A 24,684-nucleotide genomic window follows, 5' to 3' on the forward strand; every position below is an offset into this window, starting at 1 on the left:
AATCTGGTTGCTGGAAAAGACTCTGTATGTTTTCAACCTTATTTTTATTTTTTATGGAAGACTAAGAAGATGAACCCATTTGTGCTACATGCACATTCTTCATTACTATAAAGCCAAATCCCGTGGTACAGCATTTGCTGCCATTACTCTGTGTTAAATTTTAAGGCTCCTTTTCTAGTTTCCCTCCTTCTGGAAGACAACCTCACAGATAGGAATGTCATATATCACTTAAATGTTTACAAAGTGCTTTTCTCAATTCAATTTTCTGAGATACTTATATTAATCCACATTGTAAATTCCCACATTATAATAAGCTAGTACTTTAAAAAAATCTTTTAATTCCAGATCTTGAACTTTTTCAGAGCCCACCAAACTGCTTTCCAACCAAAGATAAGATGTACCAGTTAAGTCAGCAGTGTGATGTGGCATTGAAAAAAAAAAGCCAAAGGTCCTTTAAGATTAATATTATCTATCTATCTTCTGCTCTCTCTCTCTCTCTCTTTCTTTCTTTATAAGAATAAGAGAAGTTGTATTCACAGTGAGGGAGTTGGTATTTAAAAAACACTGTCCTGGTTAGATCCCATCTGGCTCCATTGTTATTTCAAACTCAAAATGTCCAAAACAAAATCCACTATTTTTTCCCCAAACTTTCCTATTTTGGTTATTGACAGCATCTTTCATTTCCAGTCAACTTATTTTCCAAGTTGAGAGTCCTGCTTGACTCTTCCTCCATATGTAGAAGCTACATCTTCACAATCTTAGTGCAGCAACTCTTACTCCCTTATACTTTGGAAAGTTTTTACTCTGTTCTGGGTTCACTATACTACTGAAGTCAGTCAATAAACATTTAATAATTGCCTACTCTGTGCCAGTCACTATGCTAAGAACTTCTTAGCAATGTCTAAGCCATGCTTCCTGCATTGTGGCCTCTTCCTCCTATTTTTCCACCTAAACATAGACTCCTATTCCTTAGACATGAGTTCGGATTGATGATGATTCACCTTACCTACTGTGTGCACAGTGACACTTCCTTGACAGTCTTCAAATCATGATATACCATGAATACTATCTGCCAGTCACCCCCGCATTCCTTTCCAACTCTTTCTTCTCTGTATGTGTTGTCTTCCCCATTACAATATAAGCTTATATTGTACAATACAAGGTCATAGACTATTTTGCTTGCTTTCACTTACATCTCTTGTGCTTAATATTAGGCCTAGCACAACATTTAGAAAACAAGCATTTAGTAAATTATTTTCATCCATCCATCCATCCATCCATCCATTCATATTTCTTAGAAACAAGTTTGACCATGTCATTCTTTTAATCAACAAACTTCAGTAGTCCCTTGTTGCCTCTAGCATAAAATACAAGGAGATTTGGCATTCATAGTTGGCATAGAAGATCAATCAATGATCTTCATCTAGCCCCTTTACTTTTCTGGACACCCATTTCTTCCATTTGAACTGAGGCAACCAGTCTTGAGAAATACTTCATCTATGTGACTCCACATTCCAAACATCTACAATTCCATGAAGCATATATCAATGGAAAAGACAGCAAGAAATTAGAGAACTTTTGACCCTGAAATTCTATGATTTCTACATAACATGTTTAATCACTTGTTACATTAAAGGATTATGAGAGAATATTCAAGCTTCTTGTCAGAAATAGAAATAGGAATAGATTATTTCTTAGTCTTCTTCCAACCCTAAACTTCTATGTAATTGAAAATATTTATTGCATCTATCTCTGTAATAGGAATCTTCTGAAATAAATTAAGAGGAAATGTCATAATTTCCATAGAAAAGATAGTAGTACTTAGCTGAGGTCCTCTCAGCATGCCTCCTGGCCACATACATGACACATATATAGCCAGCCATGTAGCCAATTCACTATATTGGCATACAAATTACAAATAGATGATGAAGTACTCCTGATTCTTACAGACACAAGTTTCTGCAGTGTTTTTAAAATTGTACTGGCATAGTAGAAAGATAATTTTTAATGAAGGGAATGATTATATGATGCAAAGGAGAGAAAGATCTGCATTCCTGCACTAGAGATAACTAGTACAAAGCCAAGGAGATAGGATGGGAGATGCATTGTTATGTGTGAGAAGAGAAGAGAAGACCAGCATGGGAAGGATAGTAATGTACAATATAGTTTTCCCTTTCCACATAGGGAACATGGGATGATTAAATGAAATCATTAGTAAGTTGTCTTTCTGGTTTAGATGGTATAAAGAAATAGTAAATTAAGTGCTTGGAATATATTGTCATATTCTAATTCTTTGAAAATGAATTAATTGAGATAAACTCCGAAAAAAGTTATTGAATCTCTAGTATTGTTTAATTAAAAGACCATTGGAATTGAAAATAGAACACCTAGATTTGAGTCCTTGTTATGTCATTTTAACTTGTGCCTGTGAATAATTGCTTGATATATATGAACCTCATTTTCCTCACTGTAAAATGAAGATCATGATATTTATTCTGTCTATTTAATAGTATTACTGTGAGAAAATCATAGACTGCATAAATGAGATGCATTTATTCTTATTATCTGTTGTCTATTTGTGAAAGCATATGTTTGGTAGCTTTCTATCAAAACGTTTAATTAGTGTGGCAGAAAGGAAACAACCTTAGATTGTGGATAAGGATACCTAACTTCTAATCCAATTCTGAAAGTTACTATCTAAGAGATTTTGAAAAAGTCATATTATGTTGTATAAAGAACAAAGGTACTAGGTCCTTGACTTAGTGATAAATAATGTCTCTCCAGAGAGAGGGGAATACTATTAAAAGAGAATTGGAGATTATAAAAGAAGCAAGACTTGGAAATAACTCTAATTAAGCTAGATTGACTAGAGAGAGTTTCAAGAGCTAACAAACAATCTGAACCATCATGTGAAAAGGAATTGAGGAAACTTTTGCAAGCCTACAATCATTCCCCTTCCCATTATCTTAAGTGTAAAAACTCAGAGAAACTAGATAAGCAAAATTCTTAAATTTCTTGGATTCTTTAGTAATTCTGTCATATATCATTACTGTGATTTGAACTGTAGGGGAAGGCTTGCTTATGATCCTTAGGATTGAGCCTAAAAGTTGCCTTCCAGACTTTGCAGACATCCAGAGAGTCCACTATCAATTTTAGCATTGTTCCCTTTTCTCAACCAAGAATGAAATCAGTTGATCCATCTGTTGTTAAGTTTTTTTTTTATCACCACAGAACCTTTTGGCCTCTTTCAACTTCTTATAAAACTCACCTGAGTATGATATTGTAGTGGGGTACCTGGTACCCCATCCAGTGACACAATGTTATTGATAGAAGGAACTTTCGTTAGAGATCATTTTGTTAGTCCTTCATTTTATAAAATTTAGGGTGTTTAAATGAAATCATTTGGACCTCATAATGCTGGTTAGTGTCAAACTTAGGACTGGAAATCAAGTGTTCTGATTCTTGGTGCCATAGTTCAACCCTTATACCAGATCGGTTCCAGCAAAAAATCAGTAAAATGGTTGATATAGCATCGAAAAATACTTACATTTAAACATGTAATCTACCCCACAGTAGCAATCACATATTACTTCCAATAGGAAGGAAGTTATATTGAAAAGATGCATTTTCCAAAATGAAAGCTATGGTCAAATCTTGATTTGTTGAATTCTTGAACTCCCTGGGCTAGATGGAATCTAGAAGTAATTAGCATATGCTTCATCTTCAGTGGCCCACGGTTCATTCTCCCTACCAGCTGCCAAACTGATATATATCATTATATATCAATATATATTAATATATATCAATATCTTTATATATATGGCTGAGGAATTGAGGAAGTATTAAGTGTCTGAGGCCAGATTTGAACTCAGGTCCTCATGTCTTCAGGGCTGGTGCTCTATCCACTGCATCACCTAGTTGTACCTCTCCCCTCAAAAAACTGATATTCTTAAATTACAATTTTACTAGATCAAAAAAAGTTTCTTTGGCTCCCTATTACTTCTAATCTACTCTTACTTACCTGATCCCAACATCCCAATAGATGTTGGAAAGCCCAGTCAGAGCAGGAAGTGAAAAACAGTTCTTTCCCCTTTCTTCAGCCCATTAGCCATTTCCCAATGAGTGCTAGACTCTCCTAGCTGGATGCTGAACACTTACTTCATTCCTGTCTCTGTGTGAAGGAATATCTAGTTCACTTTTCTCAAAAGTCACAGGATAGGGCACATCACTTCATCCAAACTGGATGAACTTCATCCAAATGACTATATATGATTGCTTACACCTCTTGATTGAGTCTTTCCACTGATCTTGTTCAACGAGCATGGGTCAAGATGGTTTTCTTCAGGGACCATAGCTCTAAGAAAGTTGAAACAAATTTTAATTGATAGAATTGGGAATGAATTAACTGTGTAAAAATCAAAGAACTTTATCTTCTGCTGCAAATGATTTGCACTGTCTTTCCAGTAAGATGGAAGATCACTAATTCTTACCCTCTGCCCTGTATCTGTAGCCTAAGGACCGTTAGATATTTCTATCTGGCCTGGAGCCACATTCTCCTATATGAGCAACTAGATGGCACAGTGGATAAAGTGCCAGACATAGAGTCAGGGACACCTGAAATTGAAACCTGCCTCAGATGCTTGCAAAGTGACCCTTGGTAAATTATTCAAATTCTACTAGTCTCATTTTCCTTATTTGTATAATGAGGATAATATACCTATACTTTATATACCTATATATAAGTACTTATATCTTAAGGTTGAAGTTAGATAATGAATGGAATAATGAATGTTAGATAATGAATAGATAATGAATTGAAAGCACTTTGCATAGTTTCAAGCACTGTATAAATCATAGATATCAGTATGTATTATCTCTCCTAATCAGGAGAAAGACTCCTTGAGAGCTAATAGTATTTCTCTTTTAAATTTTTATCTCTAGTCCTTAGTATAGTTCTTGGCAAACAATAAGTGTTTAATCTCTGCTAATTCCTTCCTTCCTTCCTTCCATCTCTCTCTCTCTCTCACTCTCTCTCTCTCTCTCTCTCTCTCTCTCTCTAAAATACAATTACTTTGATCCCATGTTCAAAGTCCTTCACAGCTTCATAATAACCTACGAATCAAGACTGATTTCTCTTCAAATCATCCCCCACCAAGAAAATTACATTGTATTTACTTTTGTTATTTTATACTTACTGATTGATGTACATTTTCCCAGTACAATATGTTTCTAAAAAGATGAAACTGTTGGTATTTTATCTTTTTTTAACCAGTGCCTAAAATAGTCCCTCAAATATAGTGAAGGTATAGTAGAGGTTTGGTGAATAAATAATTGAAAGTTAACTGGTTGACTTTAATCACCAGAGACCCAAATGGAAAACTCTTAACAAATCCTCATAGAGCTGATGACTTAGAGTTTGAAATCTCAGAAGCATAAAATCCTAAAGATTAATGCTTTGGGATGATCCAGTTTAAGATCATTGTACAGATGATATCATGGACTCTTAAAAAGATTAATTAAACTTTTTCAAAATTACAAAGGTCTCATTCTCATAGTTTTTGGTCTTCCTCATCTTTCTGCCTCTAATACAATCAGTTAATTGAACAAAAAGGTGAAATTTAAATTGTGATCAAATATAGACATTGGGTTTGAGCCTTTGGTGTCCATGGAGTGAAAGAATCCCACCATTTCGTTCAAAAGTTTCAACTTCAGAGGACTCGATTGATTCTAAGGTCAAGTTAGCATTCTAAACAGAAAGAATGAGCTATAGCTAGGACTTCTTCCTCCTGTTTACTTGAAGTAGATGTTCATTTGCAGCAGAAGATAAAGTTCTTTGATTTTTACACAGTTAATTCATTCCCAATTCTATCAATTAAAATTTGTTTCAACTTTCTTAGAACTATGGTCCCTGAAGAAAACCATCTTGACCCATGCTTGTTAAACAAGAATGCTGTAATTAACCTCTTGAGGGAAAAGGGAAGTGTTGGCTTTGATTTCAAAGTTGCTATTACTGCTATCTTTTTGACCCATAAAGAGAGCTAGTGTTGTTAGAGATATAACAATCAAGTTTGACAAATTGGGAAAGAGGTACTGAATGCATTGATAGTAAACAGTATGAAAGGTCCCCTCGATTAAGGTTTTAAGGATAAATTCATTTGAGAGTGATGAGAAACTGATACACCAGGATCCTTGGTAAGTGTGATCCTGGATGTAGGTTCCCACGACATAAGACTGAGGGACATCAGAAGGTACATTGCAAGGAGTTTGGATATAGTGAATTTATCTATGATAAGGTAGATAGTAAAGAATGATGTCATATCATAATTTTATGTTTTAACTTTCCTTGCTAACTACTTTAGATATTGTTTTCTTCTAGGCCTCTGAAGGAGTGAAGTACCTTCTAAATTTTAATTTCCTGTGGCCCCAAATGCCTAACTCAAATTATGACTGTGGATCCTATGGTTCTATGAATACATTTTGACTTCTATGATTTGAGAAAGACTTCAGTTCTTACATACACAAAGTTCATATTTAATCTTTTAATACCAAGATAAAGTGAGCAGGTTTATCCTTATTTCTTCACATTCTCCTACATGGTGACTTTTTCAAAAAATGTTTTTTGTCATCATATTTTCTAAAATATTTCCTCCATAGAACTCTCCCTTATAACAATAAAAAGGAGTTATACAAAGGAAATTGAAAAACCAACTACATCTAAAATAACACTCAATATTTTGAACCATTAATCTCCAACCTTTTTATATTGTAGAAAGTCAAATTCTGTAGTGGATAGATCACTGGACATAGAATCAGGAAGACCTAACTTCAAATCTTGTTTCACACACTAGTTTTATAATCTAGGCAAGTCAATAAATCTATGTTTGTTTCAGTTTTCTTATCTATAAAGTGCTACATAAATGCTAGCTATTATCTCTAGATGTATGTTCTCTAGAGTTAAATTTGTTCTCAGCAATTAAAACAGCATGATTTCCTTAAGGAGAATTGTGCCTTTGTTGACTTTTTACAATTACCTCCCTTGCAATCCTATTCCTTCTCTAATGAAACCTTCTTCCTATACTTATTGCTTCAATATCATGGGTGCTCCAGTAGGACATATTACATAGGTTTCCTCTTCCTGAAAGTGTCCTAGACCTAAAAATTAGTTTTTGTCTTGTCTCCCTATTAAAATTCCATTTTTGTTAGTACAATTGATCTCAACTAGTAGCACAGTTTGATTGCTGTCTTAGCTCTAGAAAACAGGGTATCTCTAATAGTAAAAAGAGAAGGGTGATCTAGGAATGGAGATCTTGACACTAGCTTCCTTCTAAGTACAACTCAGTGGCCTCCTCCTATGTAAGGTCTTTGCTGATAGCCTTATTAGTTAGTACTCCTATCTTCTTGGAATCTTTTTATAACTTGGTTTATTTTTTTTTTTGTTTGTTTGTTTGTTTACTCATGCACAGATTGTATCCTCTCATTAGAATGTGTATTCTAAAGGACACAGACTATTTCTACTTCTGCCTTTCTATTTTGTACCTGATATATCCAGTAGGTCTTTAATTAGAGTTAAATTGAATTCAATTACACATTAGGTTTTTATACATATAAATCAGTGTGATTTTATAAAAGAAAAACTGAAGGGAAGAAAGCTATTTTAGAAACCAATTCTAATAGTCCAGGCAAAGTGCAACAAAGACTTTAACTGAGATGGTGACAGTGGAACTGGAAATGAAAGTATGATTGGGAAAGACATTTTGTAGGCAAAATCATCAAGACGTGGAAAGTGATTGTATGCAGGGAACATTTGTTTCGGGGACAAGAAATAATTTTAAAAATGGCTTGATGGATGCAGCTAGGTGGCTCAGGGCACTGGAGTCAGGAGGACCTGAGTTCAAATTCAGTCTCAGACACTTGACACTTACTACTTGTGTGTCTCTCAGCAAGTCATATAACCCTGAATGCTCACCAAAACTCCCTCTCAATAAAACAAAGCAAAACAAAGGGGGTTATGGCTGGAAGATATGGTATATGGTATCCTCAACAGGAATGGTGAAGTTATGGGGGAGATATGCTTTGGATATTAGAGGAAGATCTTGATTTGGGAAATGCTGAATTTGAGATAGTTGGTGAGATACCCAACTAACCTCAACATACAAGATACTATGAAAGATGTGACAAAGTCCTTGCTATCATCAATACTGATTTGTAGCACCTTTTCATATGATTAGAAATAGTTCTCATTTTTTCATCTGAAGATTGTCAGTTCATATCCTTTGACCATTTATCAATTGGACAATAGCTTGATTTCTTATAAATTTGAATCAATTCTCTCTATATTTTGGAAATGAGGGCTTTATCAGAACCTTTGAATGTAAAAATGTTTTCCCAGTTTATTGCTCCCCTTCTAATCTTGTATGCATTAGTTTTGTTTGTACAAAAACTTTTTAACTTAATATAATCAAAATTATCAATTTTGTTATAAATAATGATCTCTAGTTGTTCTTTGATCATGAATTCCTTCATTCTCCACAGGCCTGAGAGTAAACTATCCTATGTTCTTCTAATGTATGTATAATACCATTTTTTATGTCTAGATCATGAACCCATTTTGACCTTATCTTGGTATATGGTGTTAAGTATGGGTCAATGCGTAGTTTCTGCCATACTAGTTTCTAATTTTCCCAGCATTTTTTGTCAAATAGTGAATTTTTATCCCAAAAGCTGGGATCTTTGGGTTTATCAAACAGTAGATCACTATAGTTATTGACTATTTTGTCCTGTGAATGTAACCTATTCCACTGATCAACTAGTCTATTTCTTAGCCAGTATCAAATGTTTTGATGACTGCTGTTTTATAATATAGTTTTAGATCTGGTATAGCTAGGCCACCTGCATTTGCTTTTCTTTTCATTAATTCCTTTGAAATCCTTGACCTTTTGTTCTTCCAGATGAATTTTGTTGCTATTTTTTCTAGGTCAGTAAAATAGTTTCTTGGAAGTTTGATCGGTATAGCACTAAATAAGTAGATTAGTTTAGGGAATATTGTCATCTTTATTATATTTGTTCAACCTATCCAAGAATACTTGATATTGTTCCAGTTTGTTTAGATCTGACTTTGTGTGGAAAGTGTTTTATAGTTTTGCCTAACTTTCCCTTGGCAGATAGATTCCCAAATATTTTATACTCTTGACAGTTATTTTAAATGGAATTTCTCTTTGTATCTCTTGCTGTTGGATTTTTTTAGTGATGTATAAAAATGCTGATTATTTATGTGGATTTATTTTGTATCCTGCAACTTTGTTAAAGTTGTGGATTATTTCTAATAGCTTCTTAGTTGATTCTCTAAGGTTCTCTAGGTATACCATATTATCTGCAAAGAGTTATAATTTGGTTTCCTCATTACCTACTCTAATTCCTTTAATCTCTTTTTTCATCTCTTATTGCCAAAGCTGGCATTTCTAATACAATATTGAATAGTAATGCTGATAGTGGGCAACCTTGTTTCACCCTTAATCTTATTGGGAACGGTTTCACTTTATCCCCATTACATATGATGCTTACTGATGGTTTTAAATAGATGTTACTGATTTTTAAAGGAAAAAAACCATTTATTCCTATAATCTCTAGTATTTTTAATAGGAATGGGTGTTGGATTTTATCAAATGCTTTTTCCACATCTATTGAGATAGCACATGGTTTTTGTTAATTTGATTATTGATAGTCAATTATGCTAATAGTTTTCCTAATATTGAACTAGCCCTGCATTCCTGGTATCAATCCTACTTGGTCATGGTGTATTATCTTGGGGATTATTTTCTGTAATCTTTTTGCTAATATTTTATTTAAGATTTTGCATCAATATTCATTAGGGAGATTGTTTTATAATTTTCTTTCTCTGTTTTCAACATACCTGGTTTAGGTATCAGTACCATGTCTGTGTCATAAAAGAAATTTGGTAAGAGTCCTTCATTCCCTATTTTTTTCAAATATATTATATAGTCTTGAAGTTAATTGTTTTTTAAATGTTTGGTAGAATTAACATATAAATCCATCTGGTCCTGGGGATTTTTTTCTTAGGGAGTTGATTAATAGCTTGTTCTATTTCTTTTTCTAAAATGGGAATATTTAAGTAATTTACTTTTTCCTCTGTTAATCTGGGCAGTCTATATTTTTGTAGGTGTTCCTTCATTTCACTTAGGTTAGCAAATTTATTGGAATAAAATTGGGCAAAGTAACTCCTAATTATTGCTTTAATTTCCTCTTCATTGTGGAAAGTTCTCCCTTTTCATTTTTAAGACTAACAATTTGATTTTCCTCTTTCCTTTTTCTAATCAAATTTAGTAAAAGTTTATCTTTTTTCATAAAACCAATTCAATTTTATTTGTTAATTCAATAGTTTTTTTTTTACTTTCAATTTTATTAATCTCTTCTTTTATTTTTAGAATTTCAAGTTTGGTATTTAATTGGGGGTTTTTAAATTTGCTCTTTTTCTAGCTTTTTTAATTGAAAGCCCAATTCATTGATCTTCTCTTTCTCTCTTTTATGCAAGTAAGCATCTAGAGATATAAAATTTCTCCTTATTACCACTTTGGCTGCATCCCACAAATTTTGCTATGTTGTCTCATTATTGTCATTCTCTTGGATGAAATTATTGTGTCTATGATTTGCTGTTTCACCCATTAATTCTTTAGAATGGGATTATTTAGTTTCCAATTACTTTTTGGTCTACTTTCCCCTGGCTTTTTATTGAATGTAATTTTTATTGCATTGTGATCAGAAAAAAAATACATTTACTATTTCTTCCTTTTTATATTTGATTTTGAGGTATTTATGCCCTAATATATGGTCAATTTTTGTGTAGGTTCTATGAACTGCCAAAAAGAAAGTGTATTCTTTTCTGTATCCATTCAATTTTCTCCAAAGATCTATCATACCTAATTTTTCTAGTATTCGATTTACCTCTTTAACTTCTTTCTCATTTATGTTGTGTTTTGATTTATCTAGTTCTGACAGAGCAAGGTTGAGATCCCCCACTAATGTAGTTTGGCTGTCTATTTCTTCTTGCAGCTCTCTTAACTTCTCCTTTAGGAATTTAGATCTCATACCACTTGGTGCATGTATGTTTAATATTGACAATGCTTCATTATCTATGGTACTTTTCAGCAAGATATAGTTTCCTTCCTTATCTCTTTTAATTAGATCAATTTTTGCTTTTGCTTGATCTGAGATAAGGATGACTATCCCTGCTTTTTTTTACTTCCCCTGAAGCATAATAGAGTTTGCTTTAGCTTTTACCTTTACTCTGTATATATCATTCTGCTTTAAATGTGTTTCTTGTAAACAACATATTGTAAGATTCTGGCTTTTAATCCAGTCTGCTACCCACTTCCACTTTATGGGAGAGTTCACCCTATTCACATTTATGGTTAAAACTACTAATTCTGTATTTCCTGCCATATAATTATCCCCAGATTATACTTTTCTCTTTCTTTTTCCCCTTTCCCTTCCCCAATATTTAACTTATGAGCACCACTTGCCACAAGCAGCCCTCCCCCTATAGAATCCCTTCCCCTTTAGAGTCCCTCCCTCTTTCTTATACCTTCCCCCTACTATTTCTGTTTTCCCTTCTATTTAGCCTACCCTTTCCCTTTTTGCTTTTCCCCTCCCCCTTTTCAATAAGGTGAGTGATATTTCTCTGTAAAGCAAATATGTCTAATATTTTCTCTTTGAGCTAAATCTGATGAAAGATTCACAAAATGTATGCTGACTCACTCCCAGTGCTGGGTGGGTGTGGCTAGGTCCTGTGAGACTCTGGCATTTTGGGGCTCATTATTTACCTTTTGTGTTGTGTTGGATGTTTTATAATTTCTCTGCTGATCTACTGATTTGCAACTAGGGCAGAGTAGTCAACACTGGTGTAGATTCCTCCTTGTAGATTCTCCACAGCAGAGACTGCACTCTGCCCCAGGTCTGATCTCAAAAATAACAATGATATCTATTGAAATGCAGGGTAAACCATTCAATATCACTGTAATACAAATCTTTATTCTAACTGCCAATGCCAAAAAAGCAAAAGTTGATCAGTTTTATGAAGACCTGTAGCATCAATTAGAAGTAACACCCCCCAAAAATGTCACATTCATCATAGGAGATTGAGATACTAAAAGGTATTGGGATACCAGACAAATTGGTCTTTGGCAGGGCAGAGCCAAGATGGTGGAGAGGACACATGTTTCTTTGTGATCTTCTCCCAGGACCCACAACTAATTAGCAAATTCAGCCTCTAAACTAGTTCTGGACTGGCAGAATCCACAAATATTGGGAGTGCAGCAAATTACCAGTAGAAGATCATTTTGAAGATTGCCAGAAAAGGTCTTTTTGGTCAGGCACAGAGGGAGGTGCCCAGGTACAGACTATGAATTTCATAGGTACTCACCTTGAAAAACTAGAAGTATAAAATCATAGCAAATGTATAATTACCAGAAGTGCAGAAACTACAGAAGGAAAAAATCTGAAGGTGTTCCAACTTCCATCACTACTAGTTCCTACATTGCCCCCACTGAGCTCTCTAAATATGTCAGATTGCAGCCTTTTTTGTCTATACTGTCTTACTGGCTGTCCTCAAAATTCAAAATACCATCTTTGGTATTGCAATCTTTTTACATTTTGTATACCTTCAACATGTTCCCTGATCATCCCTGCCTCTTAGAATCTCTGGTATCCTTCAAGGCTCACCTCATATGGAAAGGCTGTCCTAGGCCTTCCAGTTTTTAGTATTCTCTTCTTCAAGTTACCATGTCTTTATTCATTTATTGGTGTGATGTTTGGAGAATCTCTTAACTGATGTCCTTGTATCTAGCCTTTCTCTTCTCTAGCTCATCTTCCATACAGCTATCAACCTGTTAATACTAAAGCAGACCTTTGAGCAGGTATGTCATTTGCTCAAGAAGTTTCAATGGCTTCCTATTACCTCTAGGATAGCATGCAAAAGCATCTGTTTACATTTTAAGCCCTCCTCAAGATAGCTTTTGACTTTCCAGGCTTATTTTACAGGCTTACTCTGCCTCATCACACACACTTTGTTCTAGCCAAACTGAATTATTGCATCCAAACCATTGTTATTCTCCATATTGTATATCTTGTCAGCAGCCTGTGTGCCTTTGCACATTTTATGATATCTACAATCTTCTTCCTCTTAATTCTTGCTCTTAGAACCACTCTTTCCCTTAAAGGCTCAATTCAGGTGTGATTTTCTTAAGAGACCTTGCTTTCTACAAGGAAACTATCTCCTATAAAACTAATTTCCTGATGGTTAAGGGAAAACAGATGTCCCATGGACATCTGAAACTTAAAAAATCCCAAACACTACTTATCATTTCCTCCAAATCCATCTTTCCTACAAATTCTTCATTTTTCTGTTGTATTAGGTTCCCAACTTTGTAGTTCCTCTTTAAACTTCTATGTCACTTCACTTCCATTTCATTCACTTGCTATGGCTTGTTGTCTTTACTTATACAACATCTTGACCATTCATTACACTCATATCATATCTGTTTAAGGTCATGTCCTCATTACCTATATCTGGACTATTGCCTCTACTTTTCTTCTCTTCATTTGTCTCTATGCTTCCAATACCTCCCCTTCTTCAATCTGTCTTCCACAAAATTATCAAGCAAGTACTCCTAAAATACAGATCTGGTCATGTAATACATCTGATAAAAAAATTAAGTTGATGAAATTTAGAAATTCTTAGCCTAGTCATTCAAGTTCTTGATGATATGGTTTTGACTACTGGTTTTGTCTTATATCATATCTTACATTCATATGTTTACCTTACCAGCTAAACCAATCTATTAATGTTCTCCCCACATGCCATTCTTTCTACCTCCAAGTTGTTCATCATATATATTATACTTGGTCCTCCCCTCTGTCTTACAGAATGCTTAAATTCCTTCACATAGTCAGCTAACTTGTTATCTCCTTATAAAGTTGTGGTCTCTCCAGTTATTAGATACAATCCAATGGAATTAATTTGTATAACCTCCATATTTATTTGGATTGCAAATTGAGGGCTAAATTGGATCTCTTAAACTATCTAATCTTATTCATTTTAAGGATAAAATAAATTAAAACTAGTAAGGTTAAGTGATTCACCCAAACCAACAGAGATAGTAGATATCACATATGATCAAATAACCAACAGAGATATCCTCTCATTAGAAAGCTTGTGGATTCTTTTTCTTGTTATATATACACAGATAAATATATCAATTTATATACATATGATAACTTATAAAGATATGTTTATGCTATATTATCCTTTACTTGTTCTCTCCTCTTCCCCTCACCTCTTGCCCAAGTAGAATCAAATAAATGGCAAGGTCTATTTCATAATATTTGGCATCACTGTCAAGAACTGGAAAGTATCTCAGAGATCAGTTTATTCTATTTCCTCATTTTATAGATTAGAAATCAGAAGTCCAACTCAGAGTATTAAGTGATTTATGCAAAGTCACAGAGGTGTCAAGCCAGGTCCAATGACAGAAATTTCAGTGCTTTTTCCTCTGTACAATGTATTTTCAATACCTGTAATAGTGTCCTGCATATGGGAGACTTTTATTGAATATTTGGTTGAATTAAAAATATGAATATTTAATTCCTAGTCCTGGGACATAAATTATTAAGCTTTGAATTTTGAGCTATGATATCCTCATGTCTAAAACAGGGACATTAATATTTGTATTGCTTAACCCACAAGGTTGTTTTGAAAAAAAAAAAAAACCAAACCTTTTGTCATTTATAAAAAGCTATCATCAATGTTAGCTATTATTGCTATTATTTTCAGCATGTTGAGGGACCAAATTAAGGATAGTTCTTATTTATTTGGCTAATCAGTATAATATAATGGAGAGAGCCTTGAAATAGAAATTAGGAAATCTGGGTTCTAATTCCACTTCTGTCATCTGCTACCCATTTTTTTTTCTTGGGTAGATCATCCTTATAAGGCAATTAGAGATGATGGCACAGTCTCAGGAGAAGGATTATAAAAGTGACCTTATAATGGGTAGTAATTCTCCAGAGAGAGTTAACCTGAGACAGGGGAGAATTGAAGGCTATGAAAGGAGCAAAATCCTGTAGCCTTTAGAGACTTCCAGGAAGCTGAACGCACCAGGGAAGCCTAAAGAGTTATGAAGAACTAATAAGCAAATTGTTCTAAATAGGTTTGAGTAGGGTTTACTTAGTCAAAATAGTTTTTAATCGATATCATCTCTTGATTAGCAAACCTATCAAATTTCTAGAAATTCTCTAAGGAGTCTATCATTTTTCTTTACTGGTTTGATTAGTGATTATAACTGATCCTGTTTTTTCTAAAAGTCAGTACTTTTCAAATTATAGGTGGAGAATTTCTTGTTTTTCCTCAATGGATGGATTGCTAGTGCCTACATTCTATATCAAATAGTTCTTCAATGTCCCTTTGACTAAGTGAAAAATAAAATTCATTGAGTTACATGTTGACCAAATTTTTCTTGACTTTTTATCCAGAGCCCTCTCAAATTTGCATATCAGATACTTTCAAATACTTTTATGTTTGTAAAATTGCTTTATAGTATGACCCTACAGTGAGCAAACTTGACCCTTTCAGAATCACAGAATGTTAGATCTGGAAGCAACATAATTCCCAGAGTTGGAAGATATTTAGAGGTCATCTAGTCCACTCATTTATTTTACAAATGAAGAAACTGAAAGAAAGGTTAAATGACATGGATTGTAAGAAATCTGAGTTGGCATATAGATTTTCCTAAGTCAATACACCTACCATATTGTCTCTTAGGAGCCTAAGGAACCTCCAGGAACCTGGAACATCTATTTTATAAATGAAGAAATTGAAACTTCACAGGTTAATTGATTTCCCTGATGTCTAAGACAACTAGTTGGTAACAGACCAGAGAAAATAGACCTTTTGACTCCTCATCCATTACTTTCACCACTAATATCCAGGAGTGCATTACATTCAAACTGACATAAGAGCTGATTGTTAAATTTTTAATGTTTTATATTGTTTTGTTGGTGATTTAGGTTTAATAAAGTAATGGAGATAAATGAGGAGTTAATGATGGAGCTTAAATTTAAATATTTGTTGTATGTTTTACCTGCCTGAGAGCCACTTGTTAAACATTTATCAGTATACTATTGCAAATATAGTTCCATATAAATAGGAAGATAGTTGATCCAGCATAAATGTTTCATCACACATATAGCTACTTCCATATATATATATGTATATATATATATACATACATATATTTATGCATACACACACACACACACACACACACACACACAAACATTAAGGACAGCAGGAAACTACAATCACTAATCACTACCAAAGTACAGAATACAATATGTAATGTTTGTTCCAGTCTTAGTTGAAAGAATTCCAGAAGGCCTTGGTTACCCAAAATTTTAATACTTTTAATATATAAGGGATAAATCTTGTGTCTTTCAGTGTCCTTGATCCAAATAACTGGAGACAAAAATGAAAGCAAGAGACCACATAATAGAATAGAAAAATTTAGACTCATAGAAAGAAAGTGATTTATTAAAGGTAACAGAGGAAATTATTGATAAACCAAGAAATCAGGTCTCTTTGACTCCGTGTCTAGTGTTTCTCCTGCTTCTTCTCCCCCACTATACCAATTGAATGATTTGTCTACTTTACTGTCTGCAAAAAAAAAGAAATACCATACTTCCCTATCATCTATGCCCTAGAATATATTCATATATATATATTCAATATATATGTTCATTGAAATTTGACCAAAGTCTGAACCACGACTGAAGGTAGTTAATGAGCCTAAAATGGCAGATGGCTCATCAGGTTGATAGAAACTGATTCACTTACCTAACCTGATAGTCTTATTCTTCTGAGTTATTTCTTATGGCCATTTTAGAGGTTTCAATCACAGGGCATATAGGTGGTTCTAATCCCCTGAAATGAGTGCTCCAACCAGAGAAAATACTTCTCTCTCCAAATGACTTTAAGCAGAGCCATTTCTGCAGCAGCAATAGTCTAAGTTCCTCCAATTTTATACTGTTAATTCATTACAATTCAAGCAATTAAAATTTACTTTCACTTTCTTACAATTGGAATCCTTTAAGTACTTTGAACCACATTCATTAAACATGAACTTTTTTTTGAGGGCAAAAGATGAGTATTGACTGTGGTTTTAATATTACCATAACTGCTACATTTGTCATTCAGAGAGAGATATATATTGGGAGTTCTGTGTGTATGTCCTAACTTCAATGATTAGGGTATTTCTTTTCCAATAGTGATGACACATATAGTGAATAGTGTTCACCTGGGGTGTGGTTACTGAGAGGAGGTACACATTAGAACACCTCAAATTTTCTATGCTGTTGAAAAATCGGTGTTAAGGGGATTTGTGGACGTGACTATTGGAGCAAAAAAGCATGTCCCAGATCATGCTGTTGGTATCCTCTAAATTTTGGTAACCATTGATAAACCATCAGATTCCCTGCCCTAGTTACTATTGTATATATACATATTAGGGGAAAGGATAGGCCATCTATATATTGTCATTTTCCCCAAAATTTACTTTCCTGGGTAAAACTCTACTGAGAAAGGCATGAGTTTTGGGGAAAGGAAAATTAGTATTAGGAAACATCAGGAAAGATTTTTAGTGCAAATTTTACCTCTAGTTGCATCTTGCTATTCCTTAAAATATTTTCTCCTGTGGTCTTCAAGTTATGTACTGGCTGGTCAAAATGTCCCAGATGATTTTCCTGCCCGTGTCTGGCTTCCTTGAAAGTGCTTCACACTCAGAATTATTTTTCTCCTCTCTGTCTCTGTCTGTCTCTCTGTCTCTTTCTCTCTGTCTCTCTGTCTCTGTCTCTCTCTCTTTCTCTCTCTCACCTCTTCTGTCATCCTCCCATTATAGCTCCATTATTTTTAGAATATCTGATTAGTATTAGTAAGAAAACAATCTAATAAAACTATTTCACTTTAAGGTATGAATTTTACTATGATAATTGGCCCTTCCATGATTAATATTTCAATTTTTAAAAATGGGTACTTATTAACTTGAATTCCTATTGAGGGAACTTCAGATAATGTAGCTAAGAGAAAGATGTTGGGTTGTTCAGTGGAGTTATTTTTAAGGGGCAATGTTCCCCTAAAATCAGCCTGAGTGACTTAACACTCTTTACATTGGACAAAATCAGCTATGTGGATTCTTCTACTTCATACTTCATATACACTAAGTCAGCATTCACATGGGATAAAATCCATAGAAATGTAATAATTGTGGAAGATTCTTTCATGCATAATCTAAACCTCTTTCAACTAAAATTTCATGTTATATTTAAAAAAAAATCAACCCTCAAAAAACCCCCTAAGTATATTTGATTTTAATCTACTATGACTTTTCTTTAATAAATTTCCTTTAAGAATTGTAAAATTTTGTTAAAAGGAGGCATACAGATCATTATTTTGTTTGCTTTCAAAAACAAATGGAAAAGTAAGTCAGACCCTGATTTTAAAGAGCTCAGAGTTTAAAACAGAAACAACATATATGGAAAGTTTCAGCTGCAAATCAGAAGTAAATGTTTTATGGTTTTTAGGTTGCAGTAACAAAGTTGATGAGAATGTGTCTTCTTCAAAATCATTTTCACTGATAAATTCATATCAGTTTGTGATATTGAACCTTTTGATAATTCAACAGGTATTTGGTGACAAGAATTTTCTTCAGTAGCTGAGATTGTAGGAATAATGGATCCATTTATAATGGATCCCACCCAAGATGATCACTAAGGACACTGAGTTGAAAGCATTGTTATTCCCATCCCTGTTAGGTGCAGAATCCTGAGTCATCTCAGTGATGACATGAGAGGAGATGGTGGTCAAAGCAGTGAAGTTGGTTTGACTTGTCTTGCACTTGTTGCCTTTTCTTCCTCATCTTGCCTTATTACTTTAGCTACTTTGTGCGTCATACTTGTTTGGAAGTTTGGAGATGACTTAAGTAGAACTTACAATCTTGGGGGTGAGGAAGTACTGCTATTCCTTTTGCCTGTTTGAGGGCAATTTAATCCCAAAGGAACAGGGGTCAGAATATTTTTGAGTAGAGACCAAGGAATATTATTTTTGTCACTGTATGAAGTGGAGATTAGCTTCCCATTATAGGAAGCATACTCTTTTATTAATTCATTTCAGAGAAGTTACTTTGTCAATCCATGTGAATTCTTGTATTTTCTAGAAGCCATTGCTCAGGTGTTTATGATTAATATACCACTGGCACAAAATATTAATGGAAACAGAAACTTTCCCCAAAGCTAATTTCCAGATGATAAAGCTGAGAAGGAAGAAGCCAATCATAATTTCTTTGGATACTAGCAGTGACCATCTTGTCTGTCTAATGCAGACATAGATCCCAGAGACTGACACTTTAATCTTGCCAGAGATAACCACATTATTGTTAATACTGATATTTATTGTGCTCCTTATTTGTTTTCCCTAAAGAATATATTGGAAGAGTTACTATTGACTTAACACATTTTGCATATCAGGCTTATCTCCAAATTTGATTAAATAGTTGAAGCCAGACAATCATACACAAGTTGCAGTGTGTATATTTTTTTATTCTCTTCTAGATGTGGGAACTCCTTTTTCTGGTGTTTCTCACTGTGTCCTTTATGAAAATTATGAGAAATTTAGTCAATGTGACCCTTGATACACTAGACACCCCCCACAATACCCCTTTCCTCCTTTTTCTTCTTGGACTTCTGCTATTCCTCCATCAATAGTTCTAGGATAATGGTTAGTCTACTCATAGGAAACTCAAACTATAATGTACGGATCTGCTTACTGGAAGATTTTGGTACCAGTCCGAATCCAGATCATGGTTGAGGAGTGAAGGGGCAGAACTCATGTGGATGGTCAAACATGGAGTTCGTTTATTCAAAATTCCCTCAGCCTTATATACCCTAATGCTCTTAAATAATTATAGCACACTGCAATGCACTAATTATATGCTATGCATGCTTGCTATTGTCTTTACTTTAATTACAACCTAGGTTGTCACCTCTCCTGACTTCTCAGGAAGGCTGACACACCCCTAAAGGGGATGAGGAGCCAAACCAGACACATGAGCAGGTTTCCTGTCTGTACTGGAGGGACTTATACCTTGCCCAGAGTTCCCCCATTATCTGTGACCCTCTACACCAAACCTCCTTTGGCAGTTTGTTTTATGTAACTTTTTTGTTCATTTCAATGAGCTTATCAAGGGGCTTATCCTGTTGCCAGCCATGTCACATTGTTGTCATTCCTAACTATTGCACATCCACTTATTATGTGGGATAATTATGGAAGGTTCCTGGATGGATGGCTTTGTCTACTTCATAATTCAGTTTATACTAAGTGTATGACTGCCATTGTATGAGTGCAACAAACTGTACAATAAGTATCACATGTTTGCAATTTCCCATTTCTTGAAAAGGGTGTTTATTGGGGCTTTAGGTCACATTTCATACATATAGGAAAACAGTGAGAACTCAAAATTACAGTCAGCCCATAAAGATAAGATCTTTATGCTTATCACTATTAATCATTGTAAAGAAAGCTACATGGAAGCATTTTCAGAACAATTTAAAAATGAGAATTTTGAAAAACCCTGTTAAGCTATAGTAGTAATAGCAATAGCAGCAGCAGCAGCAGCAACAGTAGTAAGAATAGTAATAATAATCCACATACTTCATGGTAATGTGAGCATTGCAAAGGGCTGCAAAAACTTCACCAAATTAGGTAAGTTCCAAAATAATCAATGATTTCCATTGGTAATAGGCCATCATTATTTCTTCATCTCTCTTTTTCCTAATAAACTATATAAATTATTTTGAGGGGAGAGTTTTCTCAGAATAAATATTTTGTTTTGAGGGAGAACATAAATTAGTCCAAAATGATATGTATTTGGACAGAATAGTAAGCAGATCTTTTTATGACAATTGGCTCTCATAGTAGTTATGATTCATGTGTAGATAGCGCTTTTTAGTTATCTCATTTGACACTTGTCACCACTGAGTGAGATAAACATGTAATTATTATCCTTATTTCAAAAATAAAAAGACAGGGTCAGAGATTAAATGACTTGTTCAGGTGTGCTTAGTTAGTAAGAAAAAGGAGTAGGACTATAGCTATATGAATATAAAATAGTATCTTATATGCATAATGGCAGAAGGAGGTTTGACAGTAACTGTGAGAATCCAACTGTGAGTCTAGGATCAAGGCCATATGTATAACTCTGATGTGCTTTAAGAATAGCAGAAATCAAGAGAGAATGTAACAGGACGGTCAAGCACTTCAAAATTGACAATGTCAATTTTGTTTCTTCATACTTGTTTCTCTAAGAGTACGTAATTTGAGAGTATTATCAAGGAGAAGGATTGGTGAAATAGTAAAACTTTTTTTGCCCATTGTTCCTATCAAAATCGTGATAATGACTTATAACCCTAGTGTCCCACAGCATCAGGCTGATTGTGATGTACCCTGTGGATACTAATAATTATTGATTCTGGAGGATACAGTAATTCAGAAAGTCTGCATGAAAAGCAGATCAATTCTCTATGTTACTTGCAATATAAAACTTCTAATTCAATTCTCTATTAGTGAAGTTTCAAATTAACATAGATCCCCAAAACTACTTTGGTTTAATTCAATTAAATATATATTAATTAATGATAAGAATGAGCAGCTATTAAATGTCCGTTAAATTTCTCTTTGGAGCTATTATATAAGGTACAGTGTTAAACATTAGATGTATAAAGACAAATTAGTTCTTTCCTATACCACTCTGGGTAATAAATATAGCTAGTATTCATATGGAGCTTTAAGTCTTGCAAAACTCTTTTTACACACTATTTTATTTGATCCCCATAATAATCTTGGAAGAGGATAGTGCAGGCAATATTATCCACATTTGATGGATGAAAAAACTATGACTCAGAAAGATTAAGTGGCTATGGTCTCATAGGTCATAGTTTTCAAAGGTTCTTCATTCTAAATTCAGGAATATTTCTACTATCTTATGCTACCCTGAGGCCAATTTTAAGATGATCATATTCATCAGCAAGCCACTCTTTTCATCTCATAGGGAGGTTAACTAGCTGAAACACACAAATTGATGGATATTTCTTGTAGAATATTTAAAGCTTGCCAATTCTATTCTTTTCTAGATATATGTACATTAAAAAAACCACTTTGTATATTCTGAGAGCCACAATTACAGTAGTAGAGCAAATAAAGTTTTGTCACAGAATGTCAATTTCTAGTATGTATAATTTCTCTACAAAGAGAAGTTTCATGCTTCATCCCCATCACTGCGAAAAAAATTTATCTGTACACCATGATATCACAGATCTAGTTTTTAAGGTACTTCATTACCTTCATCAGCTTGTAACTCTCAGCAACTCAGAACCTCTCTATTAATTTAGAGAATCTCACTCCAAGAGTCCCATAATCATAACACCATTTTTCTGGATAATATTTTTTATTATCATGAACTTTTAGAGGCACAAGGGGTGTCTCTAGAGGACAGGTTATCCCTTTTCTAAGTTTAATGTCATTTTGACTATATTCCATTCCAGGTCTGATAGTACCCTTCCTGTTATCTCCATGGAATCCCCTTTCTTTTCCCCAATTTCTAGTCATGGCTCTACATGTAGTTTTTAATCTCAGAATTACAAAATCAGAATATTAGGCCTAAAAGGCATAAGTATGCTTACTCCTTGCTTCCAGCTCATTTTATTAAAAACAAACAAACAAACAAACAAAATAAGTTCACAGATGGAAACTCAATACCTTATGCTACATAGTTAGTAACTGATAATTCTTGGATTCTGAGTTTTTTGACCCTAGTGCTCTTTGTATTAAACCACAATGCCATTCTTCCCCTTTAAAGTTGACTACACAGATGTTGTGTTTGCCTTCTTTGTAGCTAAATATATAAGCAAGTCATAAAGATGCCTTTTCTTTGTTAAGGGATGATGTCTCTTTTCTAATGTTTAAGAGTTAAGGCCTTCTTTGATGGCAGAGAAAATGGTAGTCTGTTACTTGGGAAGTTTTGTTTCACAAACTACAGAGAGATGCTCACTCCCTTTCTCAGGTTCTTCATAACCTCCTGGCACCTATGTTCCTGTGCCACTTCAGGGCATCCCATAGGGCCTGCTTCACTTTATCATTACGGAGACTAAAGATGAATGGATTCAGAAGTGGAGTAATGATGCATGCCAAGGCTGAAGCACCTTTCTTAACGAGCAATGATTGGGTCTCTGATGTGCGAATATAGAGGAAGATGGAGCTTCCATAGGCAATGACAACCACAGCAAGATGTGAAGCACAGGTAGAAAATGCTTTCCTCTTTTCTTTGGCTGTTGGAGCTCGGAAGACAGTAGCAAAAATGCAGACATAAGAGACAGAAGTCAGTACCAGGGAGCCCAGAAGAGCAGCTGTGGAAAGTATAAAGGCCACAAATTCCAGAAGTTGAGTATCACCACAGGAGAGTTTCATAAGTGGCCAGCTGTCACAGAAGAAGTGGTCAATGACATTAGGCCCACAGAAAGGTAGGCTAGCCATGAGGATGGTAGGACAGAGCACCCAAAGGAAACCAGCAATCCAGGAAGCCATTACTAGTCGGATACAAATAGGACGATTCATGAGAGTTTCATAGTGTAATGGCCGGCAGATGGCCAAATAGCGGTCCAGAGACATGACAGCCAAGAGAAAGAAATCAGTGGTTCCCAGGAGGAAATAGAGGTAGGACTGCAAGATGCAGGCAGCAAAAGAGATAGAGTAGTCCCCGGTGATGATGCTGACCATCATCTTGGGGACCACAACAGAGACCCACCCCAGTTCCAGGAGAGAGAGATTTCTTAGGAAGAAATACATCTGGGTTTGCAGGCGATGATCAGTCCAGCTAAGTACAACAATAAGCACGTTCCCTAGGATTGTAACAATATATGTCACCATAAGCCCCAAGAATAGTATGATCTGCAAGCTCCAACTTATAGGGAAACCAATCAGCACAAATTCTGTTACCTGAGTCCAGTTTTCTGAATACATTTTCCTTTTCCTGTGGGGGCAAAAGGACATATGAGGTCATTTGAAGTTTAGTGACAGATAGTCAAACAACTATTTGTTGATCACTTAACCTATGTAGGACATTGGGATAGATTTTGAAGACTTGAAAACTATAAGATAAGAGTCTCCAATTTCAAAGGATTTAACTTTTTGGTGGGGAACACCAACTGAAACTAAGAAATACTTTTGGGTTGGTTGTTGTCAAATAGGAAGCAAGTGCTGAATGTCTGACTAGTTTAACACATGACTGAATTTTGGATGATTGTATATAATACATGTAATAGGAAATCAGGATTATTTTTCTTATAATCAGTTCATTTTGTTGAAAGATAATAAGTCGGAATTAGAGTAGGTAATGAGGAAACCAAATTATCACTCTCTGAAGATGATATGATGGTGTACTTAGGAGAACACTAGAGAATCAACCGAAAAACTGTTAGAAGCAATCTACCACTTCAGCAAAGTTGCAGGATACAAAATAAATCCACATAAATCATCAGCATTCTTGTACATCACTAGCAAAATCCAACAAC

At 34.5% G+C, this 24,684-nt stretch overlaps 1 protein-coding gene across 1 annotated transcript; it reads right to left on the minus strand.

The window, feature by feature from the left end:
• Nucleotides 1-23,182: 23,182 nt before the first annotated feature.
• Nucleotides 23,183-24,133, minus strand: LOC100930597 (olfactory receptor 6T1-like). The gene has a single exon (XM_003764114.1). It carries the CDS (start codon nt 24,131-24,133, stop codon nt 23,183-23,185), a length of 951 nt encoding a protein of 316 aa, XP_003764162.1.
• Between the last annotated feature and the right edge of the window lie 551 nt (nt 24,134-24,684).

This window comes from Sarcophilus harrisii, chromosome 3 (genome assembly GCF_902635505.1).
Source record: "Sarcophilus harrisii chromosome 3, mSarHar1.11, whole genome shotgun sequence".
Taxonomy (NCBI): domain Eukaryota; kingdom Metazoa; phylum Chordata; class Mammalia; order Dasyuromorphia; family Dasyuridae; genus Sarcophilus; species Sarcophilus harrisii.